The 21,629-nt window shown below is 45.2% G+C and overlaps 1 protein-coding gene across 1 annotated transcript in view; it reads left to right on the top strand.

Annotated features, from left to right (window-relative positions):
* The first annotated feature begins 7,683 nt into the window (after window positions 1-7,683).
* Window positions 7,684-21,629, top strand: part of LOC146868508 (protein AMBP-like) — a 60,797-nt gene continuing 46,851 nt past the window's right edge. Inside the window, exon 1 of the mRNA XM_085610841.1 lies at window positions 7,684-7,878. Within this exon, the coding sequence (XP_085466967.1) occupies window positions 7,765-7,878 (114 nt within the window). The 5' untranslated portion in view covers window positions 7,684-7,764. The remainder of the gene's footprint in view (window positions 7,879-21,629) is intronic.

Raw genomic sequence — 21,629 nt, 5'->3', positions numbered from 1 at the left:
CATTGTATGCATAGTCGCCTTTTAATGAATATCACTCAAATCGTCATGGTGATAGGTACGTACGGTTTGTCCAGCATGTCCTAGGTGTGTCTACAAATACATATTTTTTAAAAATAATAAAAAACAGTGGCCGGCCCTGGGGATTGGGGTCAAAAAAATATAATTAGGAGACAGGCCCTGGGGGATGGGGTCATCAGGGCCAATAAATTAGAATAAGAAGGGGAACCACACAGCCCCCGTTCTTAAAAAATTAAAATAAATAAAAGACTGGCATCGTGCCGGAGGCCACGCCCCCTCCTTGCAGCACTCTGCAAATGCGCCCCCTGGCGAGTTGTAAGTTGGGGAATTAATTCCTCTTCAATACTGAGGGTCCCCGAGGGCCAACTAGCCCAACAGGCATCTCCAGTATGCGCCAGGGAGCTGCGCTGCAGACAGGTGTTCTGAGGCCAAGCCCCTTTTTACACCTCTCTGCAACGCAGCTCTGTGGCGCTTACTGGAGGTACCTAGTGGTCTAGTTTGACCCTATGGACCCTAAGGATTCAAGGGGACTTAATCTCTCAACTTAGAACAGCCACAGGGCGCGTTTACACAGTGGTGAAGGGAGGGGACGGGGCCTGAGGTGACGTGTGCAAATACGCACTATGGAACGTTTTAAATTGGGGATATAATTTCCCTTCAATACTGAGGGCCCCTGGGGGCTAACTAGCCCACCAAGTGCTTCCAGTAAGCGCCACTGAGCTGCATTGCAGAGAGGTGGTCCAGGCTGTGCCACTTTTTACACCTCTCTGCAACGCAGCTCTGTGGCACTTACTGGAGGTACCTAGTGGGCTAGTTGGACACTAAGGACCCTCAGGATTCAAATGAACTTAATCTCCCAACTAAAAACGGACACAGGGCGTGTTTACACAGTGGTGAAGGGAGGGGACGGGGCCTGAGTTAACGTGTGCAAAAACGCCCTGTGGCCTGTTTTAAGAGGTAGTTTTAATCCCCCTGCCCTATTCTATACTAGGGGTTTACAGAGGAGGTCATGCTAATCACAGGGGGACCCCAACGCATAATGTTCCCTAGTGTATGTAGGTGTTTTCACTGTATTCTAATTGTCTTTTAACATAGCACTGGCTCTAGGACTGGTTAGTCAGACTCAGTTACCACCAGTATCCGTCTGAAAAAGTTGAGGGTACAGGATGATTTTGCAACAAGGATTCTTTCTGCTCTTCTTTTTGTTCTTTCTGCACGTTATCCTTCTTCCTGCACTTTTCTTCATCTTTGAGGACTTCTGTTGCTTCTTTCTGCACTTCTTTTTTTTCTTTCTGTGCATTTTTTCTTCTTTCTTCACATGTCCTATCTCTGTAGGCAGAGTTAGAAATTAGCAGTTAAAAACCCTTTGAAATTCACAGAAAAAACCATAGGTTTCAGGCATGTTATAGTTAGGAATTAGCATTTAAAAAACCTCAGAAATTCACTGAAAAAACCATAGGTTTCAGGGGTGTTATAGTTAGCTGGACTTTTCACTTGTACAAAACCATTGAAATTCCCCCGTTATAGTTAGTTCAGCTAACTATAACTCACGCGCCCGCAATGCACTGCTGATGACGTCACTCATGACATGGTCAGTGACATCACTCATGACATCACTGATGACATCTCAAATGACATCACTGATGACATCACTGATGACATCATCCGTGTGATAGAGTGGCAGACCTCCTCTCACCCTAATATAACCTTTGATACACACATTCAAAAATGGAGACTAAAATTTTCAAAACAATGGACATACCAATACCAGTTACAACAACCTCTTCAGTAATTCTAAGATCCACATACACATCCACTCATTCACCAACAGTCCTATACAGTCACTCATACATGTACTCACTCATCATATGTACTCATACACCTATACATCCTGTTACACAATGCCACTCATCCATAGAGTTACTCACACACATAGTCACTCATGCTAATAAAGAATCAAACATACATTTACTTGCATATACAGTTATACACACACCACCACACTTACTTCTACGGAAACTTACACATACTTAGTCTTTTAAACAATCACTTATAGACACACATACTTATTCATACAGGAACTCTTTCAATCTCTCACTCTCACATATACTCACTTATATACACGAATAGTCACATATACTAGTTTAAAACATATGTAGTTACTCATAAAGACACTATTGAGACAGTCATTCACTCACTAACACACCCATACACACACTCATCCAACCATACAGTCCTGCACACATGCTGTCTTCAACACATACAAACAGTGAGTCACTCATTCATGCACCTATGCACTACGTAATACCCCCCACCGAACCATGCAGACACTCAGACTGATACTCAAAAAACCAACTAATAACCTATATAGACACCCATGTAGCTACTCACCAACCCATGCAGCCACTTATACACAAAGTGAGAGACTGATACAGATATTTACATATTTAAACATTACTCACTAAGCTATGTATTCACTATGATACACTTAATCAGTCAGTTACACAATCAATTTTTCAAAAACAAATCATCCATTTAGACACTTATATACCCATTTATTCTTCCATCGACCTTGAGATATACATATATAAAACATATTTAATTTTCAGAAAAACAGACATTCACTGGATGATGTCATCAGTGATGTCATCAGTGATGTCATGAGTGATGTCACTAACCATGTCATGAGTGATGTAATATGTAACGTCATCAGCAGTGCATTGCGGGCGCGTGAGTTATAGTTAGCTGAACTAACTATAACGGGGGAATTTCAATGGTTTTGTACAAGTGAAAAGTCCAGCTAACTATAACACCCCTGAAACCTATGGTTTTTTCAGTGAATTTCTGAGGTTTTTTAAATGCTAATTCCTAACTATAACATGCCTGAAACCTATGTTTTTTTCTGTGAATATATATATATATATTTTTTTTTTTTTATTATTTTTTTAATATATTTATATATATATATATATTAAGGTTTAGTATGGTCATGGTTTTCGGTAGGTATGGGGTTTTTAGGGTTTAGGGTTGGTATTGGTTTTTAGGGGGCGAGGGCATTTTTAGGGTTTAGGGTGGGTATAGGTTTATGGGTGGTAATGGTATTTTTAGGGGGAGTATAGGTTTTTAGATGGTAAGGGTTTTTTAGTGTTTATGGTATGTATGGGTTTTTGGGTAGCAAAGGCAACCTTAGGGTTTAGAGTGGGTATCAGTTTTTGGGTGGCAAAGGTATTTTTAGGGTGGGTATGTGTTTTTCGGTCGTAAGGGCATATTTAGGGTTTAGGGTAGGTATGGGATTTTGGGTGGTAAGGGGTTTTTAGTGTTTAGAGTGGGTGTGGGTTTTTGGGTGGAAAGGGTAATATTAGGGGTTTACAGTGGGTATGTATTTTGGGGTGGTATGGGCATGTTTAGGGTTTAGGTCGGCCATGGGTTTTTGGGTGCTTAATTTTTTTTAGGGTGGTTATGGGTTGTTGGATGGTAAGGAGGATTTAGGGTGGGTATGGTTTTTGAGTGGTAAGGGGTTTTTAGGGTGGGTGTGGGTTATTGGGTGGTAAGGGGTTTTTAGGATGGGTATGGGTTTAGGGGTGGTAAAGGGATTTTAGGGTGGATTTGGGTTGGTGGATGGTAAGGGATTTATAGGGTTTAGGTGTCTATCAGTCTTTGGGTGGCAAGAGGATTATATATATATATATATATATTGTATCTACTGGCGGTCGCCAGTAGATAGTTATAGTTAGGACCGTGTTTCCATAGGAAATCTGAAAATTCTATTTTGAATAACTTTGGCGCCGGTTGACGAATCCTCGCGAAATTTTCAAAACTAATGGGGCGCTCCGCTCAGCTCCTACCCTGAAAGTCTTTGGGTGATTCGTCAAGCGGGGGCTGAGAAAAAAGGGGGTCCCAAAACGCGTTTTCCCCATGCATTTTCCCATAGGACCTTTATTCGAAGGTACAGCCCGAACGGCTGAACAGAATTACTTGAAATTTGGCAAAGAGGTAGTCCTCAGGTCAGGCATGTGCATTTTGCATATATGGTGTCAATCTGTTCAGTAGTTCCTGAGAAAATTGCAGTTAAAAGTACATAAATATCTATAAGCGCGCACCGTGCACGCTCGGTGCGCGCACCATAACGTGCGCGAGCGTAATTCTGATTAGTGGTTACATGTCAGTCAACATTCGAATCGGTCGAAATCAGGAAGCGTCGGCCACCATTTTGTGTGTTTTGTGAGTGACAGTGAAAAAGAAAGGTGGAGAACGTGAAAAGGGGGCAGGGTAGAGAGTTCATGACCCCCTAGCCTTTGTCAGGGGGTCCATGAAGGACCCCGAAGGGTGAAAAAAACGTTTTTTTCAAAAAATCGCGGGGTGCGCGCATCGTGCGCGCACCGTGCATGCACGGTGAAAAACCTTAAAAAAAAAAAACATTTTAAACGAGCCATTCCATATTACAGGATACAGTCAATCTATAACTATATACATAGGTAGCTTATTGTAAAATAAATATATACAAAATATAATAAAACATACATAACTTAGCATTTAAAAAACCTTACAAATTCACTTAAAAAACCATAGGTTTCACACACGTTATAGTTAGGAATTAGCATTTAAAAAACCTTGCAAATTCACTTAAAAAACCATAGGTTTCACACATGTTATAGTTAGCTGGACATTTCACTCGTAAAAAAACATTGAAATTCCCCCGTTATAGTTAGTTCAGATAACTATAACTCGCGCGACCGCCACTCTATCACAAGGATGATGTCATCAGTGATGTCATGAGTGATACCACTGACCATGTCATGAGTGATGTAATATGTGACGTCATCAGCAGTGGATTGCGGGCACGCGAGTTATAGTTATCTGAACTAACTATAACGGGGGAATTTCAATGGTTTTTTACGAGTGAAATGTCCAGCTAACTATAACATGTGTGAAACCTATGGTTTTTTAAGTGAATATATATATATATATATACACACACACACACACAAAAGGTTGCCCCACTGAGCACGACGTCCCGGAGAGTTACCTCATGAATGAACGAGGACTGCAGCCAGATTAGCATCAGGACTTTAATCAAAAATAGAGAGGCTTAACACGTTTCAAACGTAAGTCCTTGATCACATGCCATCTTATCAGGATCACCGCAAACAACTGAAGAACCATTACTTGATTTAAATAGTGAAGTTACCGTCCCTGTGGGGAGGTCTCAACACCCAGGTGGGCTTCTGCCGCAAGGCTTTGTGGAATCTGTAGTTCTCCATCAATTGTAACCCGAGTGGGTGTCGCAATGTCCCATGTCATTCCATATTAAAACCACAGTGGGCTGATTCAAAGTTCTAGAAACTGAGCCGCTAACCTTAAAAGTTACTCGATCTTGAGCCCTCCGTTCTGCTTATGGCGCCTCCGTCTTGTGCACCGCAGATCCGCTGCTGTGCGGCGGGTCCGTGCTCCCGGCGGGACAAAGCCACTCATATCCACACAAAAGGTGCCCCATTGAGCACGACCTCCCGGAGAGTTACATCATGAATGAACAAGGACTGCAGCCAGATCAGCGTCAGGAGTTTAATCAAAAATAGAGAGGCTTAACGCCTGAAAAATGTTCACTGTAAGTGAATGCATGGTAATGATGTATGTGTTGTACTGACGGCGTTGTAAAGGCATGTGTGGTAGTTACATTCATGGTTCCATCATACAACCGTGGTGTGACCACCGAATCAGGGTAGCATTGGTGATCAGGCAGATCATCTACGGGGCCCCATGTGGGCTTCGTGAATCTATCTATGCATCATTGGCCCATCGGTGGTACTTGTTTTTCTTTTCCCGTGAAGGCAGGTTGCCAGGCTCCTCTGTGGATACAGTGTAAAGGACAGTCTTTGCAGGTATGGTAATTCCTGGGGGATCATTTGGTTATGGCTGCTTAGGTCGAGATGGCTCTACAGAGTTTGTGTTGCATCCCCACCAGAGCCTCCTGCCCTGTCCAGATCATGCTCCTGCCTCTTCGTGGCTGGACCCCCAGGGTCAACCCCCAGGGATTCTCATGGCCAGGAAGCACACCCCATTTTGTCCCCGAGGGGGCCAGCGGTGCTCAGAGGTAATTTCGGGCCATCAGTCAGTGCAGTCTGGCACCTATTCTGGGTACCTCCGCATCTTGCCCCCAACGCTACTCTCTTTTGCGGACCAACAGCACCACAGTTCCTTGAGGGAGGGCAAAGAAGGCTGCTCCCCATTTCCCCTGTTCTCAGTTCCTCAGGCTAGAGGTGGGGGGTAAGTTGCACCTCAGAGAAATTGCCGGGTCCTCCAGTAGCACAGATGCTCTGCATGCCGGTTGAAAATTGCTCCAGGGGAGGGGCCCGATAGCTGTCCAGAGCTAGTCTTTACTGATGTGGTGTGTGTGCTGGCCTGCCTGTCCACATGAAGCTGCCAGCCCCCTGGCCTCGGCCACATGGTCGCAGCTCCTGCCTCGGCCCGTTGCTCGGGTCGGCCTGCTGTGTCGGGATTTTCCCCCTCCAAGGCACTTTGTCCTCACCTCCTGAGGCCGCCCAGCTTCAGCTTTCCTCTGTCACACCGAGCCAAGATTCACCCTCACTCATCTGTGCCTCCAGTTGCCACCTTTCTTCTTGGACCATACGGCCCCAAGATGTGCGCCTTCTCCAGTCCTCTGGGCAGCACAAAGGACCTCTGTGGCAAGGAACGCCTAGTGGTTCTTTTTGCAGCTGGTGTCAGCGCTCTGTCCTTCCACATCTACCCCCTCCATCTCCTGAGGTCCCAGCAGCTGCCTGGCAAACCACACCACGGGATAGGCACCCAACTCTTGGAATACACAGCAGGATGGCGATCCGATCCAATGTGTTGCTTCTCGGAGTGAGGTAGATTGGAGTAGAGAGGAGTGGGACTGATTGGAGTAGAGTTGAGTGGGTTACACTGGGGTAGATTGGAGTGAGGTTGATTGCAGTAGAGTGGGGTGGGGTAGGGTGGATTGGAGGGGGATAGAGTGTGTTAGACTGGAGTGGAGTGGGATAGATTGGAGTTAAGTGGGGTACATTGCGGTGGAGTGGAGTATATTGGGGTAGATTAGAATGGAGTAGACTGAAGTGGGTAGTTTGGATAGGGGTAGAGGGGGTTGGGTAGATTGGAGTGGGGTGGAGTGGAGTGCATCACAGAAAATAATGAAACTTGATGTCAAATAAATGAAGAAACAAATCAGAAACTACGTTACATAGCACTGTAACGTAAACATGTAATGCAGACATCAAATACAGATTAATTTATTTTACAAACACATTACTGAGAATTTGCGGTCTGCCAAGAGGAGTTGAACGTTGCCTACTCATTTGCAAGCTGCTGAAACCTGTATCTTCCAACCTCGGGTGCAGATAAACGCCAAAGGTAATATATTAAAATCACAATACAAAATGTCACACGGACGGACTCGGGTCATGAAACTCAACTTTGTGTCAGTATCTCGTAAAATACCCCCAGGGTTGGGTTGGCTTTGATGCCTCCCTCGTCTTCCCCTCCCCAAACATGCTCAGCTGGGTTCAGGTAGTTAATGGGAGAACAGATCAATGGGGCTGCCTCCGTGGGATTGGCCAACGAGCCTGGGCTATCACGCAGGGGCGGTGACGCGAGGCAGGGTTCTCACCTGACTCCCCCTGTGCTCCAGTTGAGGTAGAGAGGCGCTGCAGACAGACATCACCGACCACCACCGTCATTTCCTGGCTGACGAGCATCAGTGCTTGAGAAGACATGGCCATTCACTGGATCCTGTATCTGGCGGCCGTCGGGCTGAGGCCTGGCAGCGCGAACCCCATCCAGGCCCTGCCAGAGGTCCAGACCCAGGAGAACTTCGACCTTTCCAAGGTGAGCGGGAGACCCTCCCCCGGCGCGTACCCCTGTGCGGAGAACTTGTGTTCACTGCGGCCGCCCCCCTCAAGCACGTGCGAGGCAAGCAAGAGTGGTGTGCCTTTAAGTCTCTATTAGCGTTAATGTATTTACTATGTAGATGGGTTTCTTTGGCACTGGCAGGGGCTTGGCGTGAGCGAATCTCCGCACCCGAGCCGATCCTTTTAAATAACCGCTGTGAAAGGCGGTGATCTGCAGACTAATTCAGAATCTACTTTCATCCTTCTTCGGTCGGTAAACTGATTAGCGCCATTAAACTGGATAACAGTAACACCTGCTATTTGCAGAGCTTAGAAACGGCAGAAGTCTGAACGCCATTAAAAAGCACACAAGGCCTTGTAGATTACCGTCCCATAGGTAGGAACTTTGTAGGCGCATTGCACCACCTAGATTTCCGGATGAGCTATTGACCTCCAGGAAAATCTGTCAACTGTCCACCAGGCCTGTAATTCTGATTAGATTTTTCTACTAGCCATTGTTTAAAGGTTAACTCTTCGATGGGGTTCCTTTGGTCGGGTAGGACGTAGGAGCAGTTTCGCATGCGGCTGATTCTGCCCCAGCCCTATTTCTCGTTGACTGGGCCGAGAGAGATCGATATTGGATCACTGGCATGCGCCAAGTCAATTTCAGATGCGACGGAAGCTGCCTCCGTTCTTAAACTCAAGCATTATATTAGCCAATAAATGTGGCTTGCGTTTTAGTTCTTGACGAAATAATTTTTAATAAAATAAACAAAAGCCTTGACAAAGAACAATTCTGTTAGGCGAGATAAATCGTTTAATTTGTCATGATTCAGAGTACTTTGGGAAGTAAAACAGCGCCTCGTGCAGTGAAAGCAGCACACCATCAGAGGAGGATTGACACGCCAAATAGCCAACAGCATGAGATAAAACAAACATTCCTCGGGAGTGACCCCCCAAGTCCACTCTATCGGCATTTTAAAGATTTGGCAACCATAGCTTAATGCACTGCCGCGCCTCACTTAAAAGAGCAGCAGAGGGGTACTTCGGCATCCCTTCTGTGGTGTTAGAAATGGGACAGAAAATATAGTTTTCGTTCATAAAACTGTAAATACATCTTTGTGCCCCTGTTTACAGTCATAAATAATTCTCAAAGCAGAGGCTGCTAGAGATGTGCATATACGTGTTTTCCAAGAAGTCGTCATAAAAAAATAGTAATTATTTTTTTTCACCTAAAACAAAGAAGAAAAATGTTTTAAGCAAACAATTGTTCAAACCGCCTACACTTTCGGTACAAAGAAAATCATTCTAAAAGCAATACGTTATTTAGGAGTTCAGAATAAAGACGCATCTATTGTTTAAAAAGTTACTAAAGGTATAACAGACAGTATAAAGTTGGAAGTTAACCCATCAAAAGTAAATGTAGGATGTTGGAGTATTTCACCCATCTCTATTTACCGTTTTACTATTTGCCTGAATAGTTTGATAAACCATCAAATTATCTTCGTATCAATTACTTATATTTGTTTGTCCCTCTGGTGCACATAGGGCATATTCACCATCTACATATCGTAATGCTTTATTATTCTCAGGCTGTACACTCCAATTATAATTATACCCCCCTATTCTGTGTTCTGTGCTTGGTCCATGAGCTTTGACTTAAACGTTTTAATATAATTTTTTTGTTATAAAAGCCGTGTTTTTAACGACCCTAGTCCTTGTACAAGGTGCATACAACTGCAACAAAAACAAATGAATGCAAATAATAATAAATGCGATTAATACTAACACATCCTTTGATATTCCTTCCTTAAAGTTGAAAGAGGAAGGGAGTTCGTTAGTGCAGTTGTGAAACATGTAGATATGACTGCAACTTTGTATGACATACGATGGCTGTGCTTAGCACAGAGTTACTTGTGCGATAGAGACGCACAATGCTCCGAAAACATGCTACTCAGTTATTGTACCTAAACAACAACGTAATGTTACTTATGACCTGTATAAGAATTCATAAAATCGATGTAACAACCTGCTGTGTAATTAATGCGAAATCAAGTGTCATACAATGTACATATAGATTGTCGATACGCAACCCTGCATTATATGTATGTCTGTTGCATAAAATCAATAAAAATATGTAAAAAAAAAGAGGAATGCACTGGGTAGTGTAGCCAGGCCTGGCACGTGGCTCTTTTCCCAGTGGCAGACGCATTACTTGGGTAGCTGTGTCCTGCTTTGTACACCCAACAGCAGGGCCTGCTCTAGCGTTGGTGGCGCCCAGTGGGACAATCTTTCTTGGCGCCCACCTGCTGAGCCCTGAAAATATCTGGCATGTAAATTATGCAACAAACACCAGGTTAGAATATGTTCAATATGACACGGTGTCCTTAAAATTCAAGAAAGTGTTTGTGGGTTTTTTAACACATGGAAGCTTTTCACCTTAGTAAATCAAATTATTGGAGAAATATTTATAAAAAATGAGTTTTTTAACCTGCATTGAGAAACATTCTTGCTCCACGGTGACAATACTCATGGAATTTGTTCAAGCAGGTAAGCTGGGGTGATCCCAGAGTTTCCATTTTCACTCTGTTCAATTCAGCCACCAGATGAGTATCTCTTTCTGACATCAAAGGCTAATAATGCTTTTTCTGTAATTCTTGGAGGATGAGATTAGTGTGCAGGTGACAGGCAGCACCTTGTGTAAGGACTTACGGGCTATTCACAAGAGACACAGGCTGCGAAACATATATTTTTTCAGTACAGTGAGAGTTGCCAGGATTTACAAAATGCGGCTCTTAGGTCATGATTCCCTCCATGGTACATGGTCAGCAGCCGTAGGCCTGAGGCCACGTCACCTCCTACGAAAGCAAAGCCCTTTTTTGGCTCGATGTTCCAAGAGGAACTGGAGCTGAGTCCGAGCCAGGCATGTGGCTAGAGGTTTTAGTGCCTCACCGACCTCTACCTTTTAATGGTTTGCAACGGGAATTCCTGTTGCAAAACACTGATACATAGGACAACCAATCCAGTGTTTGGAAAGGACGCCCACAGCACGCCCCTTCCAAATATCGATTCCGTATCCATTCCCAAACCCATTTTAGGAGTGGTAAAACATTGCCAACTCCTAAAATGGGGTTTATACATGGCCAGTAATGGTTTTGTGATCAGAAACACAGAATCAGAATCTTTGGCCATAGTTTGGTTCCAATCTCAGGCTTGGTTTCAGGGCGGAGCACAGTATCGGACTCTGCACTCTGAGTAACTCCCCTCCATCTTGCAGACATTTGTAAGTTTTGAGGGGTGCAGCTGATGATCGGAAATATCTGAGAGTATCACACTGGGGTGTAATTAAGATCGGCGCTTGGTTGGGTTTAGTGCGGAGTAGGTTGGATCCCGTGACGAGGCCTACAATACAATAAGCATTATATGTACAACTGGTTTACAGTGGTAGCATGATGAAGTGCGTAGACCTAGTGATATTTTCCGAGAGCACTCTATAGCCATGACATAAATGAGTACAATTTAGTAAAAGAATAATAAATACATACATGGCACAACATTTATGAAAAACTTGTGAGTAGTAAATGAAAATCCACCTTCACAGCTCTCTTGCATCCTGTGATCTCATCTCCACCACACAATGTGGCCTCTCATTCCAGGGTTCGAATCCAACTTTAGGCTGAAATGGGACTTCATGCATGAACCGTGGGTTTCAGTGGCATGGTAGTTGGCACTCCTTGGGTGTTGGTCCACACGCCTTTCGCCAGGAAACCCTGGCGCAAATCGTGCGGGCAAACTGTGCACCTTCCGAGTCGGGGCACCGTTTGAACATGAGAAACCAAACTATAACACCGGGGTTGGACTGGGGCAGAAAACAGGCCCACGCCCCATTAGCAAATTACATAGCTGCAAAAAAGTGTCCCACGTTTGAGAATTGGGTTTGGGAGACCGCATGCATTTGTGGTTACTGCAGGCTATGTTTGTGGTGCAGGTCAGGTAAATCAACAGTAAACCCCAGCCCAGCAGGACGTAAAAGAGATTCACAAACTGTCAAAAGACCGACCCACAAAGTAACCTGTCAGACCAGCCTTCTGCTACTGCCAGACTGATCTATAAGGCAGTCTGACTCTGATTGTCACCCAGAGAGGTCCAAAAGTTGGAATTGTAAGTCAGGGGGGAGGATGTGGCCTTAGGGTTAGAGTGGTCGACCTCGAAGCTGGGAAACCGGGTTCGAGTCTCGGCAACGACGCTCAACATCCTGTGATTCTGGGCAAATCACTAATTCTCCGCACGCCCAAAAAACTGTCTGTAATGCAACTGGTGCTCATCTAAAGACCTGTGATGCCCGATATCTTTGGGGCTAGTTTGCGCTATAAAACTCAGCCCAATTACCACGTGGGAAAGGAGTGTTTTACTGCTATACATACAGCACACGGGCAGTCACCTATGGCATTCTGCTCAGGGAGGCGTCGCCTAATGAGCCCACTGGACATGCGTGCCAATAAAAAGGGTACAAATGGTGTGTAAGGTATCAAAATAAAGTGAGCCATTGTAATCCAGGACAATGACATGCATATGTAGATCTGGAAGCCTCGCTTCAGGTTCCTTCTTTCACCCACATTACTCATTATAATAAGGACCCTTAACTTTCCGTTTTTGCTTATTTTGACAAATAAGTCACATGAAAAACAATTTGTTTCCCTATTTGTGTTTATTTTTAAACCCAAAGAAGGATGGCATTTAGGTCTTCATTTGAATGGTTCTCCATGCTGTCAATCACAGCCATCAGGCCAATAGCTGTAAAGGTTATGCACAAGGGGATTTATAAAAATGTGATGAAATAGCCTCATGAAGATCAAATGGCTGTAGGTGTATACATTTGCATGTACAACAATGCTAAAGTTTTTTATCATACTGTCCTGTGGTGTATAAGACGGATACAATCACTGAAACCCATCAGACATCCAAGAGTGAGTGCAGCTTTATGTGTTAAAAGTGTAGACATTTAGTAGATGCAACTTCATTTTTCGCAAAGCCAAAGTGTGAAAACTACAAATATATATAAAAGTGACGCAAACGCCCCAAAAATGAACTTTAAAAAAAACTCAAACCCTAAACTATAACTGATCAAGGTATGCAAGCGTCTTCTCTCTCCTCAAAATAATTCATACCCTACATCAGTTGAATACTTTCTCTCAGTAGATTCTTTCCTACCAGCGTTTGCTCTCCTTTGGACTCTATTTCAAAGGTTGCCTTTAATCATTACTTCAACACTCAAGAACATTTATAAACAGTGTGATGTTTACTTCAGACTGTAACTATCTATATAGCGATGTTCAGTTCTTTGCCGCTACTTATGCTTATTACTCTACAAAACATTTTATTGTCCCTTTATCTGTGGATCTAGTTCATGCTATCACAGACCCTCTGTAAATGTTTTGAGCGGACCATTGTCTAAATTTCAGTAGGGTACATAAGTATAAAGGATTAGGGGATTAAGTGGGGATTTAGGGGGTTTAATATAGTTTGGCATAGCAGGAGTTCTGGCATAAATTGGTGGAGCTTCCGAAGCACAAATGTTGTTGTTCCTACTCATTTGGAGTTGGGGGGTGGGGGGGCAATGGGTTTCAGATAGCAGAACCTCCGCTGGCTTCATCATTAGAAACCTTTGATCCAACATTCTGTCCACCAATGGACTGCTGGGTCACCGCTGGGCTGGATTTGTGCGAAGCCACAACCACTGAATCCTTATGGTTTGTTTTTAGGTTGAGAGTGATCTGAGTTTTACCTGCATACATGTAAAATATCAGCTGAAAGTGAGGTACAAGCTGGACTAGTGGGTGGAAATACAGATTAAAAAGAGAAAAGAGGACAACAGTCCTGAGGAACTCCGGCAAACCGGTTTAGGCTCATACTTCAAGATTCCTTGTGCACTCATTGCCTTGTTTAGCCTAAGAAGGATTCAATCCATCTAAGAGCAAATCCTTGAAAGGGGGGACTGATGAATTTTAGATGAGAAACTGATCTCAAACACGACTAATAGTTAAACTCCGATATCTGGCACCACAGCCATATGCTCTCATTCTTAAGTTATCCACCACTTAAATACCCACTCCATTCCCCATTCCAGGTCCAACTCCTGCCTCAAAATCACTTAGTAGTTATGATGCTTCCACAAAAAATTCCAACTCGGAGGTTGCAAAAGGTAGCAAGTACTTTTGCTGGGTAGACAATATGAGAGAGACCTCAAAATTGCCAAGTCTCTGTCTTCTTAAATGGATATTTGTAAAACCGGTTGTACTGCTGCTATTTTTAGATTAACGGGAACTATACCATAGCCGTTGTCGTGACGTGTTTGCAACCTCTGGGTGTGCAGAGTAGCTGCGGTAATTGGGTATACAGCACCAATGTGTTGGTGAGATAAAGGCAAAGGCGAAAACATTAGGCCTGGGCGGTGAACTTTGCTTCGTTCGTGGAGTTTGCGAAGTTTTCTGCACTCTGTGGAGCTCACAGAGTGCAGAAAACTCAGCTTCGCGATGTGCGAAAGGAGTTTTTTCCCCGCTCGCGAATGGTAAGTTCGCAAACTGTAAGCTCGCGAGCTGCTGCTCGTGTAGAATTTCTACCTGAGCTGCAGGAATACCTCCACAAACTGCAGTTCGCACTGCACTCTGCCACTCGCGGAACTTCGCTGAGTTTTTTTGGAACTTCGCAAAGTTCCATGTAGCAAAACTCCACGAACTACGCCCAGGCCTAGTAAACATCACAGTGAGATGGACATTAGACACATAGGTGGAATGGGTGCTCAAGCAAGTGAGTGAAAGAGGTGCAGCAGGTGCTCCAAAGTCCACAGGGGGATGTCAGTGTTGCCATGTTGCATTTGGCATACCACCATGCCACCCAATACAATAAAGCAGCAAGGTAGTAGTGCTCGAAGTTGGAAGCCCCTAGCCGGCCCCTGTCGATCGGCAGATACAATTTCATCAGCACATCTCCGCAGCAATTACCATGCCAGATAAAGTCAGCAAGCATACGCTTAAGTGTGACAAAGAGGGATTTCTGCAGGTATATTGGGATGTTGACAAAGCAGCATAGCAACTGCAGGAGTATCGCCATTTTGGACAGAGCAATGCACCCTGCCACTGACAGCGGAAGGGTCTTCCAGAATGCTATTTGCCCATGGAAGGATAAAAGTATCTGGTATATGTTGCCATCCTCCAGTGCTGCTGCATCATGATAGATCCGGACACCTAGGTAACAAGTCATGGCCGGCTGCCATAGCTCCAATTCCTCGCCCAGCCGGAGGGCATGGTCAGCCGCCGCTGTGGACAGTGGGAAGAGGAAACTCTTGCCCAAGTTGACTCACATACCTGAGACATCAGCAAAGGAGGTAAGCAGGTGCTTTTACAGGCAAGAGTTCTGAGATGCTCCACACATAGAGAAGCATGCCATCGGTGTAAAGTGAGACAGTGTGCATGCTGTCTCCTAGCAGAATCCCCAATCCCGACCCTGTTCTGTCAGTGTATACACTAGGGGCTCCATGGCCAGAGAGAAAAGAGGGGAGATGGGGCAGCCTTGGCCGGTGCCTCGGCTTATGCATATCGGAGATGTACCTTCCAGTCTAGACTCAGTGAATAGGAATGCAGTGTTTAGGAATTTGATAAGCCCAAGGATGCGGGGACCCACACCACACTTGGGCAACACAGCTTAAAGGTAGCCCCACCCCAGTTAAAGTCTTTCTCCAGGTCCAGTACCAAACTGCCAGATCATGGCCAGTGGCCTGGTGCCTGTTCCAGAACTCGGAAGAGGTGGCAGAGTTTCAGAGGTGCTGCGACACAGCTTGAAGCCATTCTGGTCTTTGTGCACTAATCATGGGATCACTGGTGCTAATCTGTCCGCTAGGATCTTTCCAAGAATTTTAGTGTGCGGATTGAGCATCGCCAGGGTTCTATAGGAACTGAGGTTAGATGAGTCATGCCCTGGTTTGGGGATGGGAACAATCAAGGCTTTCCAAAGTGACTGGGGAGGGGGCAGGAGTGCGAGAGTGCCTCATCATACAAATTTTTCTGGTGGGGAATCAGCAATGTAGCATATGTTTTATAAAACTCCTGAGGGATTCCGTCTAGGCCTTGAGATTTTCCTGGTGCCAGTGACTGGATGGCCCTGCAAATCTCAAAAGGGGTGATTGCTTCATTGAGTTCTAGTGCCAGGTCGGGCGGGACCCATGGAAGGTACATGTCCGACAAAGCCTCAACTGCCGAGTCAGCAATCTCCACCACCAGTTTATCGATGTGAGCATAGTATTGTGTGAAAGCCATGTGAATATCATGCTGTGAAGGCAATTCTGTGACCGGAGTGGACAAAATAGGGTGTTGCAGGCTGTCCTGTTTATTTAACCATGCGAGAAGAGCGCCAGAGTTGTCCACCTCCAAGGTGGTCCCTTCGGAGTGCGTAGCGTAATTAAGACAATGTAGCCACTCCAATAGAGCTGTGTGTTTCTGGCACAGTGAGTTGTTGCCTGCACTCTGACGAGCAAAAAGCCAATTTCTCGAGTCGGAGGAGACCCTTTAATGCTCTCGTAATATTCTAATCCAGTTGCTTTCTCGTGCCAGTCATCACGCTCATGCAGTGTCCTCTGGTGGTAACTTTAAATGCATCCCATTCCACAAGGTGGTACGACACAGTGCTGGCATTTGCATCAAAGAATTCTAGGCACCTTCTCCGATGCCTCAAGGCGGAGGCACCATGTATCTATAAAGGAGCCTCGTCGTTGCAGCAGACCTGGGTGCATTGGGGGCTGTGGTCCATATGCCTTCTCCACAGATAGTCAGTGTGTGCCAAAATGTGCCTAGTTCGTGGAACAGACTATGCTTTGAAGGTTGCACATGTAGGTCATGTGGGTGGGAGTAAAAGGAGTAAACCCTGACTCTCGCGTTCCACTGATGCCATATGTCTACACAAAGACGGAGCCAATTGCTCAGGTGTTTGGCATTGGAGTGTGTGGGAGACCGGGGAAGTGGGGGTAGGACTTGTCCAGCATCATGTTCAAAACACTTTTGAAATCTCCACCTAACAGCTAGGGAATGCCCCTGCATTGGGCCAGCACACCAGAGAATCTGTCAAGAAAAGCAGGTTGTTCTGAGTTCGGGGTGTATACCATTTCTAGCAGCAGGCAATAACCTCTAGCATGCCCTTCACAAAGAGGTAACAGCTTTGCGGATCGAAAGCCAAGTCCATGACCACAAAGGTAGTCCCCGCTCTAACCCAAATTATGACTCCCCTGGCATAGGATGGATAGTCGGTTGAGAATACCTGGCCTCTTCAGGACCTCAGAAAGCATGCAGACTCTGCCTGAGTGATGTGCGTCTCGTGGAGGAACACTATGTTAGCATTATGGCGGCACAGGTAAGAGTATATCTAATACCGTCTAGAGGGGGTGTGCATCCCCCTGATGTTCTATGTGATTACGTTAATGCATTGTGCAGTAGGTGTCAGATTGGAGCTTCAGACTGACAATCATCGAGACCTGTTGGGCAGGGGAAACTATCACTCATTTTTCTTGCTGGTGTCCGCCACTCCAGTCACATTGAGGACACTTATTTTTTGCATTGAGAAAACAAACTCCTGCTTTGGGAGTTTAGTTTCTCAATAAATACACGTTTGATGAATGGGAGCTTGAAACATGCTTAACTCAACAAATCTGCAGTGCTGTGAAGAGACTCAGCAGCTGCCTTCAGAGCAGAGATCTCCACCAGGCAGGTGCGGGTCACTAAAGAGGGAAGGCTATGGCAGATCCCGTTGTGCTCCATCTATAAAGGTTCAGTTGTCCCTGGTAGTAACTTAAACATTACCCTGAATTAAATGGGAAGCTTTTTTTGCTGGCAAAGAGCAGGTGACCGTCAACAGAACATGGGGATAGGGGTAACCACCGAGGCAGTTGTGTTTTGCAGACACTGAGGGGCCGATTTACAGAACTAATCTGAGACAAAATCCTAAACTTAGTACTTTTGGTATTCACAGAAGGCATTTAGTAGTAAAGTTAGTCCTACTAACTTTACTACTACTAAATGCCTTCTGTGAATACCAAAAGTAGTAAGTTTAGGATTTTGTATCAAGTTAGTAGCAGTAAAGTTAGTAGTAGTAAACTTTCAAGATGGCTGGCCAACGTTTTCCTATTTCCACAATAGACTTTATAGCTCGGCGTGAAAGTGACTATCACACAACTACTCATGTACTTTGTGGGTAGTGGAGTGTGGCTGATTAGGATGCTCAGCAATTCACCAATCTAGATATTTCTTTTTGCCAACCACACACAATGACTACCAACCTCTAGAGACCAAATTGAAGTCAACCACAGTCCCAGACCCATAAAAACACTCAGACTTGGAAACCACTTAGAGACCATGAAAACGGTGTAAGTGCGCCACACAAATGCTGGTCACATAGCAGCACGGCCAACCCAGTAGTCCTGATTTGCTTACAATTTCTCTTCTACTGGGAAACATTAACATAAAATGGAGGGGTGATTGCAAAATTGTCTATTCTGTGGAACATTTAAGGAGAATGTTATACATAATACCATGCTATATAAGCAAGCTTTGAGTACCAAAATTGAGTAGGTTCAAATGCAGAGGAGATTTGAGAAGAAAATATGAGTCATGCCAACAAGGAAATGGAATGAAGACCGGTAAGTCCTATAAGCCACTTCTATTGGTGCTTAGGCCACCAACATCAGTCTGCTGCATGCCAGTGCCATGCAGACAGTAAATAGAGAACTGACACAGGCAACCATCTTAGAATAGTTAAAAAAAAAAAATCTTTCTAAGCATCTCAGGCCACAGCCTTTGTTTCTGCAGCTGGTGCGCTGCCACCTCCCGGCTAGTGGAAGGACTTGCTCAGCCCCGCAGTCCCTCCATGCACCGGTACTCGTCTGCCATGCCTCTGGTGTTCGCGTGGTACCTCAGCAGTAAGAAGCAATGGCTAGCATGAGGCGGGGTGGAGTGGTTCACTGGCATTTGCAGGAGGGGGAGGGAGAAGGCAGCGACAGCAGGGGGGGTAGAGGGAGAAGGCACGGACAGCAGGGGGAGAGGGAAAAGGCACGGACAATGGGAGGGGGAGGATGGAAAACGCGGACAACGGGAGGGGGCGGGAACAAAGGGATTGGGGAAAGCAAAACAGGAAACTGAAACCAGAGCAGCGTTTGGCGTGCTGGCTCGACCCAACCAGGCTAGTGTAAGGGCATGCTCAGCCCCGCAGCCCCTCCATGTTCCTGTACTCACCTGCCTTGCCTCTGGTGTGCGCGTGGTACCTCAGCAGTAAGAGGCAATGGCTAGCATGAGGCGGGGTGGAGTGGTTCACTGGCGTGTGCAGGGGGGCAGGGAGAAGGCACGGACAATGGGAGTGGGAGGATAGAAAACACGGACAACGGGATGGGGGCGGAAAAAAGGGGATCGGGGAAAACAAAACAGGAATTTGAAACCAGGGCAGCGTTTGCGCGCTGGCTCGACCCAAAAATAGTACGCGTACTGTGTAACAGCAAAGTAAAGGGGCCAGTAGCCATGGGAGGATACCAATTACATCATGGCCGTACTAAGGCGGGGACTAACAAGCCTATTATGGAATCACACACCAGCATTTACGAAGGACAAAGACAGAAGCCAATGAAAAATATGGGCGGAGAGTGAGGGCAGCTTGTCTCCCCATACTCTACTACTGCATGCCTCGCAGAGCGAGCAGCACATGCGCGCTGCCGCTAAAGCTCGACCTAAAAATAAAATGATAATAACAATACGTTATCATTTTATTGATCCTTTTGAGCAGTGGGGCAATTCTCCTCTGCCTTAGCCGAGGAGCTGCCACTAGAAGAGTCTATACCTAGGTGTAACTCTTCACTCTGAAAGCGTGAACACCAAAAAAGGAGAGAGTTATTTTTAGGTGTAGGAATAATCATACATATGAGTAAATATACACTTTTATACTTATCTTTGTGAATTGGTTCTCATGTGAGAATTAAAAAAGGATTGAACAGCAAACCTAAGGTTGGTGTTGTCTTTCATAAGGTATATTACTGATGTTTGGTGTTTCTGACAATATTTTTCACATGTGCCAAAGCTAGCTTAGAGTTTAAATTGAAGTCCGGCTACTTGGTACTAGTACTAGTTTGGAGAGAGTTCATGCCATCAATCTAATGGTTAGGAAGATAGTAATTGTTATTTGTAGAGATAAAGTGTAATTTAGTCTTTTGGGGGCTAAATTTCACCTTAATATGACTCTTTCAAGATTGAACTGGTCATTGTACAGAGCTTGAGCAGACACTGAGCAGACAAAGCAATACGAGACATGGAATTCAACCAGGAATATGTAGTGGAACACTTCAACGAGCAAGTTAATGTAGGTGCCCAGGCCTTTGCATCTCAGCTTCCTTTGCAGTAAACAGAACCCATGAGTCTCTGGGGTATAAAAACCAGCATGACCATGTCACTCTCTTAGAAACCGAATATCTTGGATAGAACTCAGTTCTGCAGTGGCGGGAAAGGTACATATCTTTTCCCATTTTTTTTTTTCAACTGCTCAATCTGTAATTTTAGCAGAAAGAATCTGTGTATTTGCCTCCAACTGGCATGCCAAGTGTAACCAAAGTCGACTTTTGTCTCTTTCAGGTTGTCAGTAGCATGGTCAGAATCAGACACGCGTCATCAGACAGATCATCTTTGCCTCTGGATCATATAGTTGTGGAACCTACAATGCAAGGCTCCTGCTTAGGACTATTTAGGAAAAATTGGCAAAAGTAAATTGGTCTCTGATACCATCTTCCTAAAAAGCGAATGAGAGATAGAAGACATAACAAAGAAGTGTTGTGTCATTTACTACAGTGTAACTGTACTAGAAATGTTTAGTCACATTGGCGATTCCTACTCAAAAGATAATGAGTGAATTAGGTTTTTATAGATATAAGCCAATTAATCTAACTTGCTGATTGCCAGTAACCCACCTGACACTAGCTGCTCACATCATAGGGCCAAACAACTGAACCAGTATACAGCAGCGGCCCGTGCAGGTAAGAGCGGTGGGGCGGGGTGAGGGGGGATTTAACAGACGACCACGAGGGAACATTAAATAAATAATCAATCTTCCCTCCTCGTCGTCTGTCGAAATCCCCCCCCCCCCCCCCACCCAGCTCCAGCGTTCTTACCTGCAAGGGCCATGGCTGGCAATATAGCAGGGGCAAGGTGACAGTGAGAAAAGGACACCAGAAGAAACCATGGCCAGCCTGGCAAGCGGGAAATCTCCCAGGAGGCAGGCGCCCCAGGAGGCCAGTTTCGACACTTGGAGGCCAGTTTCGGCCTCCAGGAGTGGTGGTGCATGGTAAGCGATCCTGGCGGCAACTTGAGAGAGTTGATTTGGTTCTAGCATGCATTAGCACGTCTGCACATGGGGGCTGAGTTTATAATTTTTGCCAGGGCTGTTTTAAATTCCCAGTCCAGCTCAGGAAGAAACCCACACTCGAGATCAAGAGTCCTACCAGGTGAGCTACACCAAACAGGGATGTCATTCTTGTGCCGTGGTGACAGTAAGAGAATGGCCAAGTGATCTGTGATGTCCAAGGGCAGCCTCAATGAGTACATAGGCTCTCTAGTCCTGTAAGTACAAGCTGTGTATCTTCTAATTTTCAATCCATGCAAGTTCCTGCTTTATCTCTTTTCATGGGATACAGCAAAGCAAATGATGGCAAAAACAACACAGACAGGGCTGTAT

This window comes from Triturus cristatus, chromosome 1_2, assembly GCF_964204655.1.
Source record: "Triturus cristatus chromosome 1_2, aTriCri1.1, whole genome shotgun sequence".
In the NCBI taxonomy this organism is placed as follows: Eukaryota; Metazoa; Chordata; class Amphibia; order Caudata; family Salamandridae; genus Triturus; species Triturus cristatus.
The sequence above is the reverse complement of the archived record's forward strand: the minus strand, read 5'-3'. Positions and strand labels throughout refer to the sequence as shown.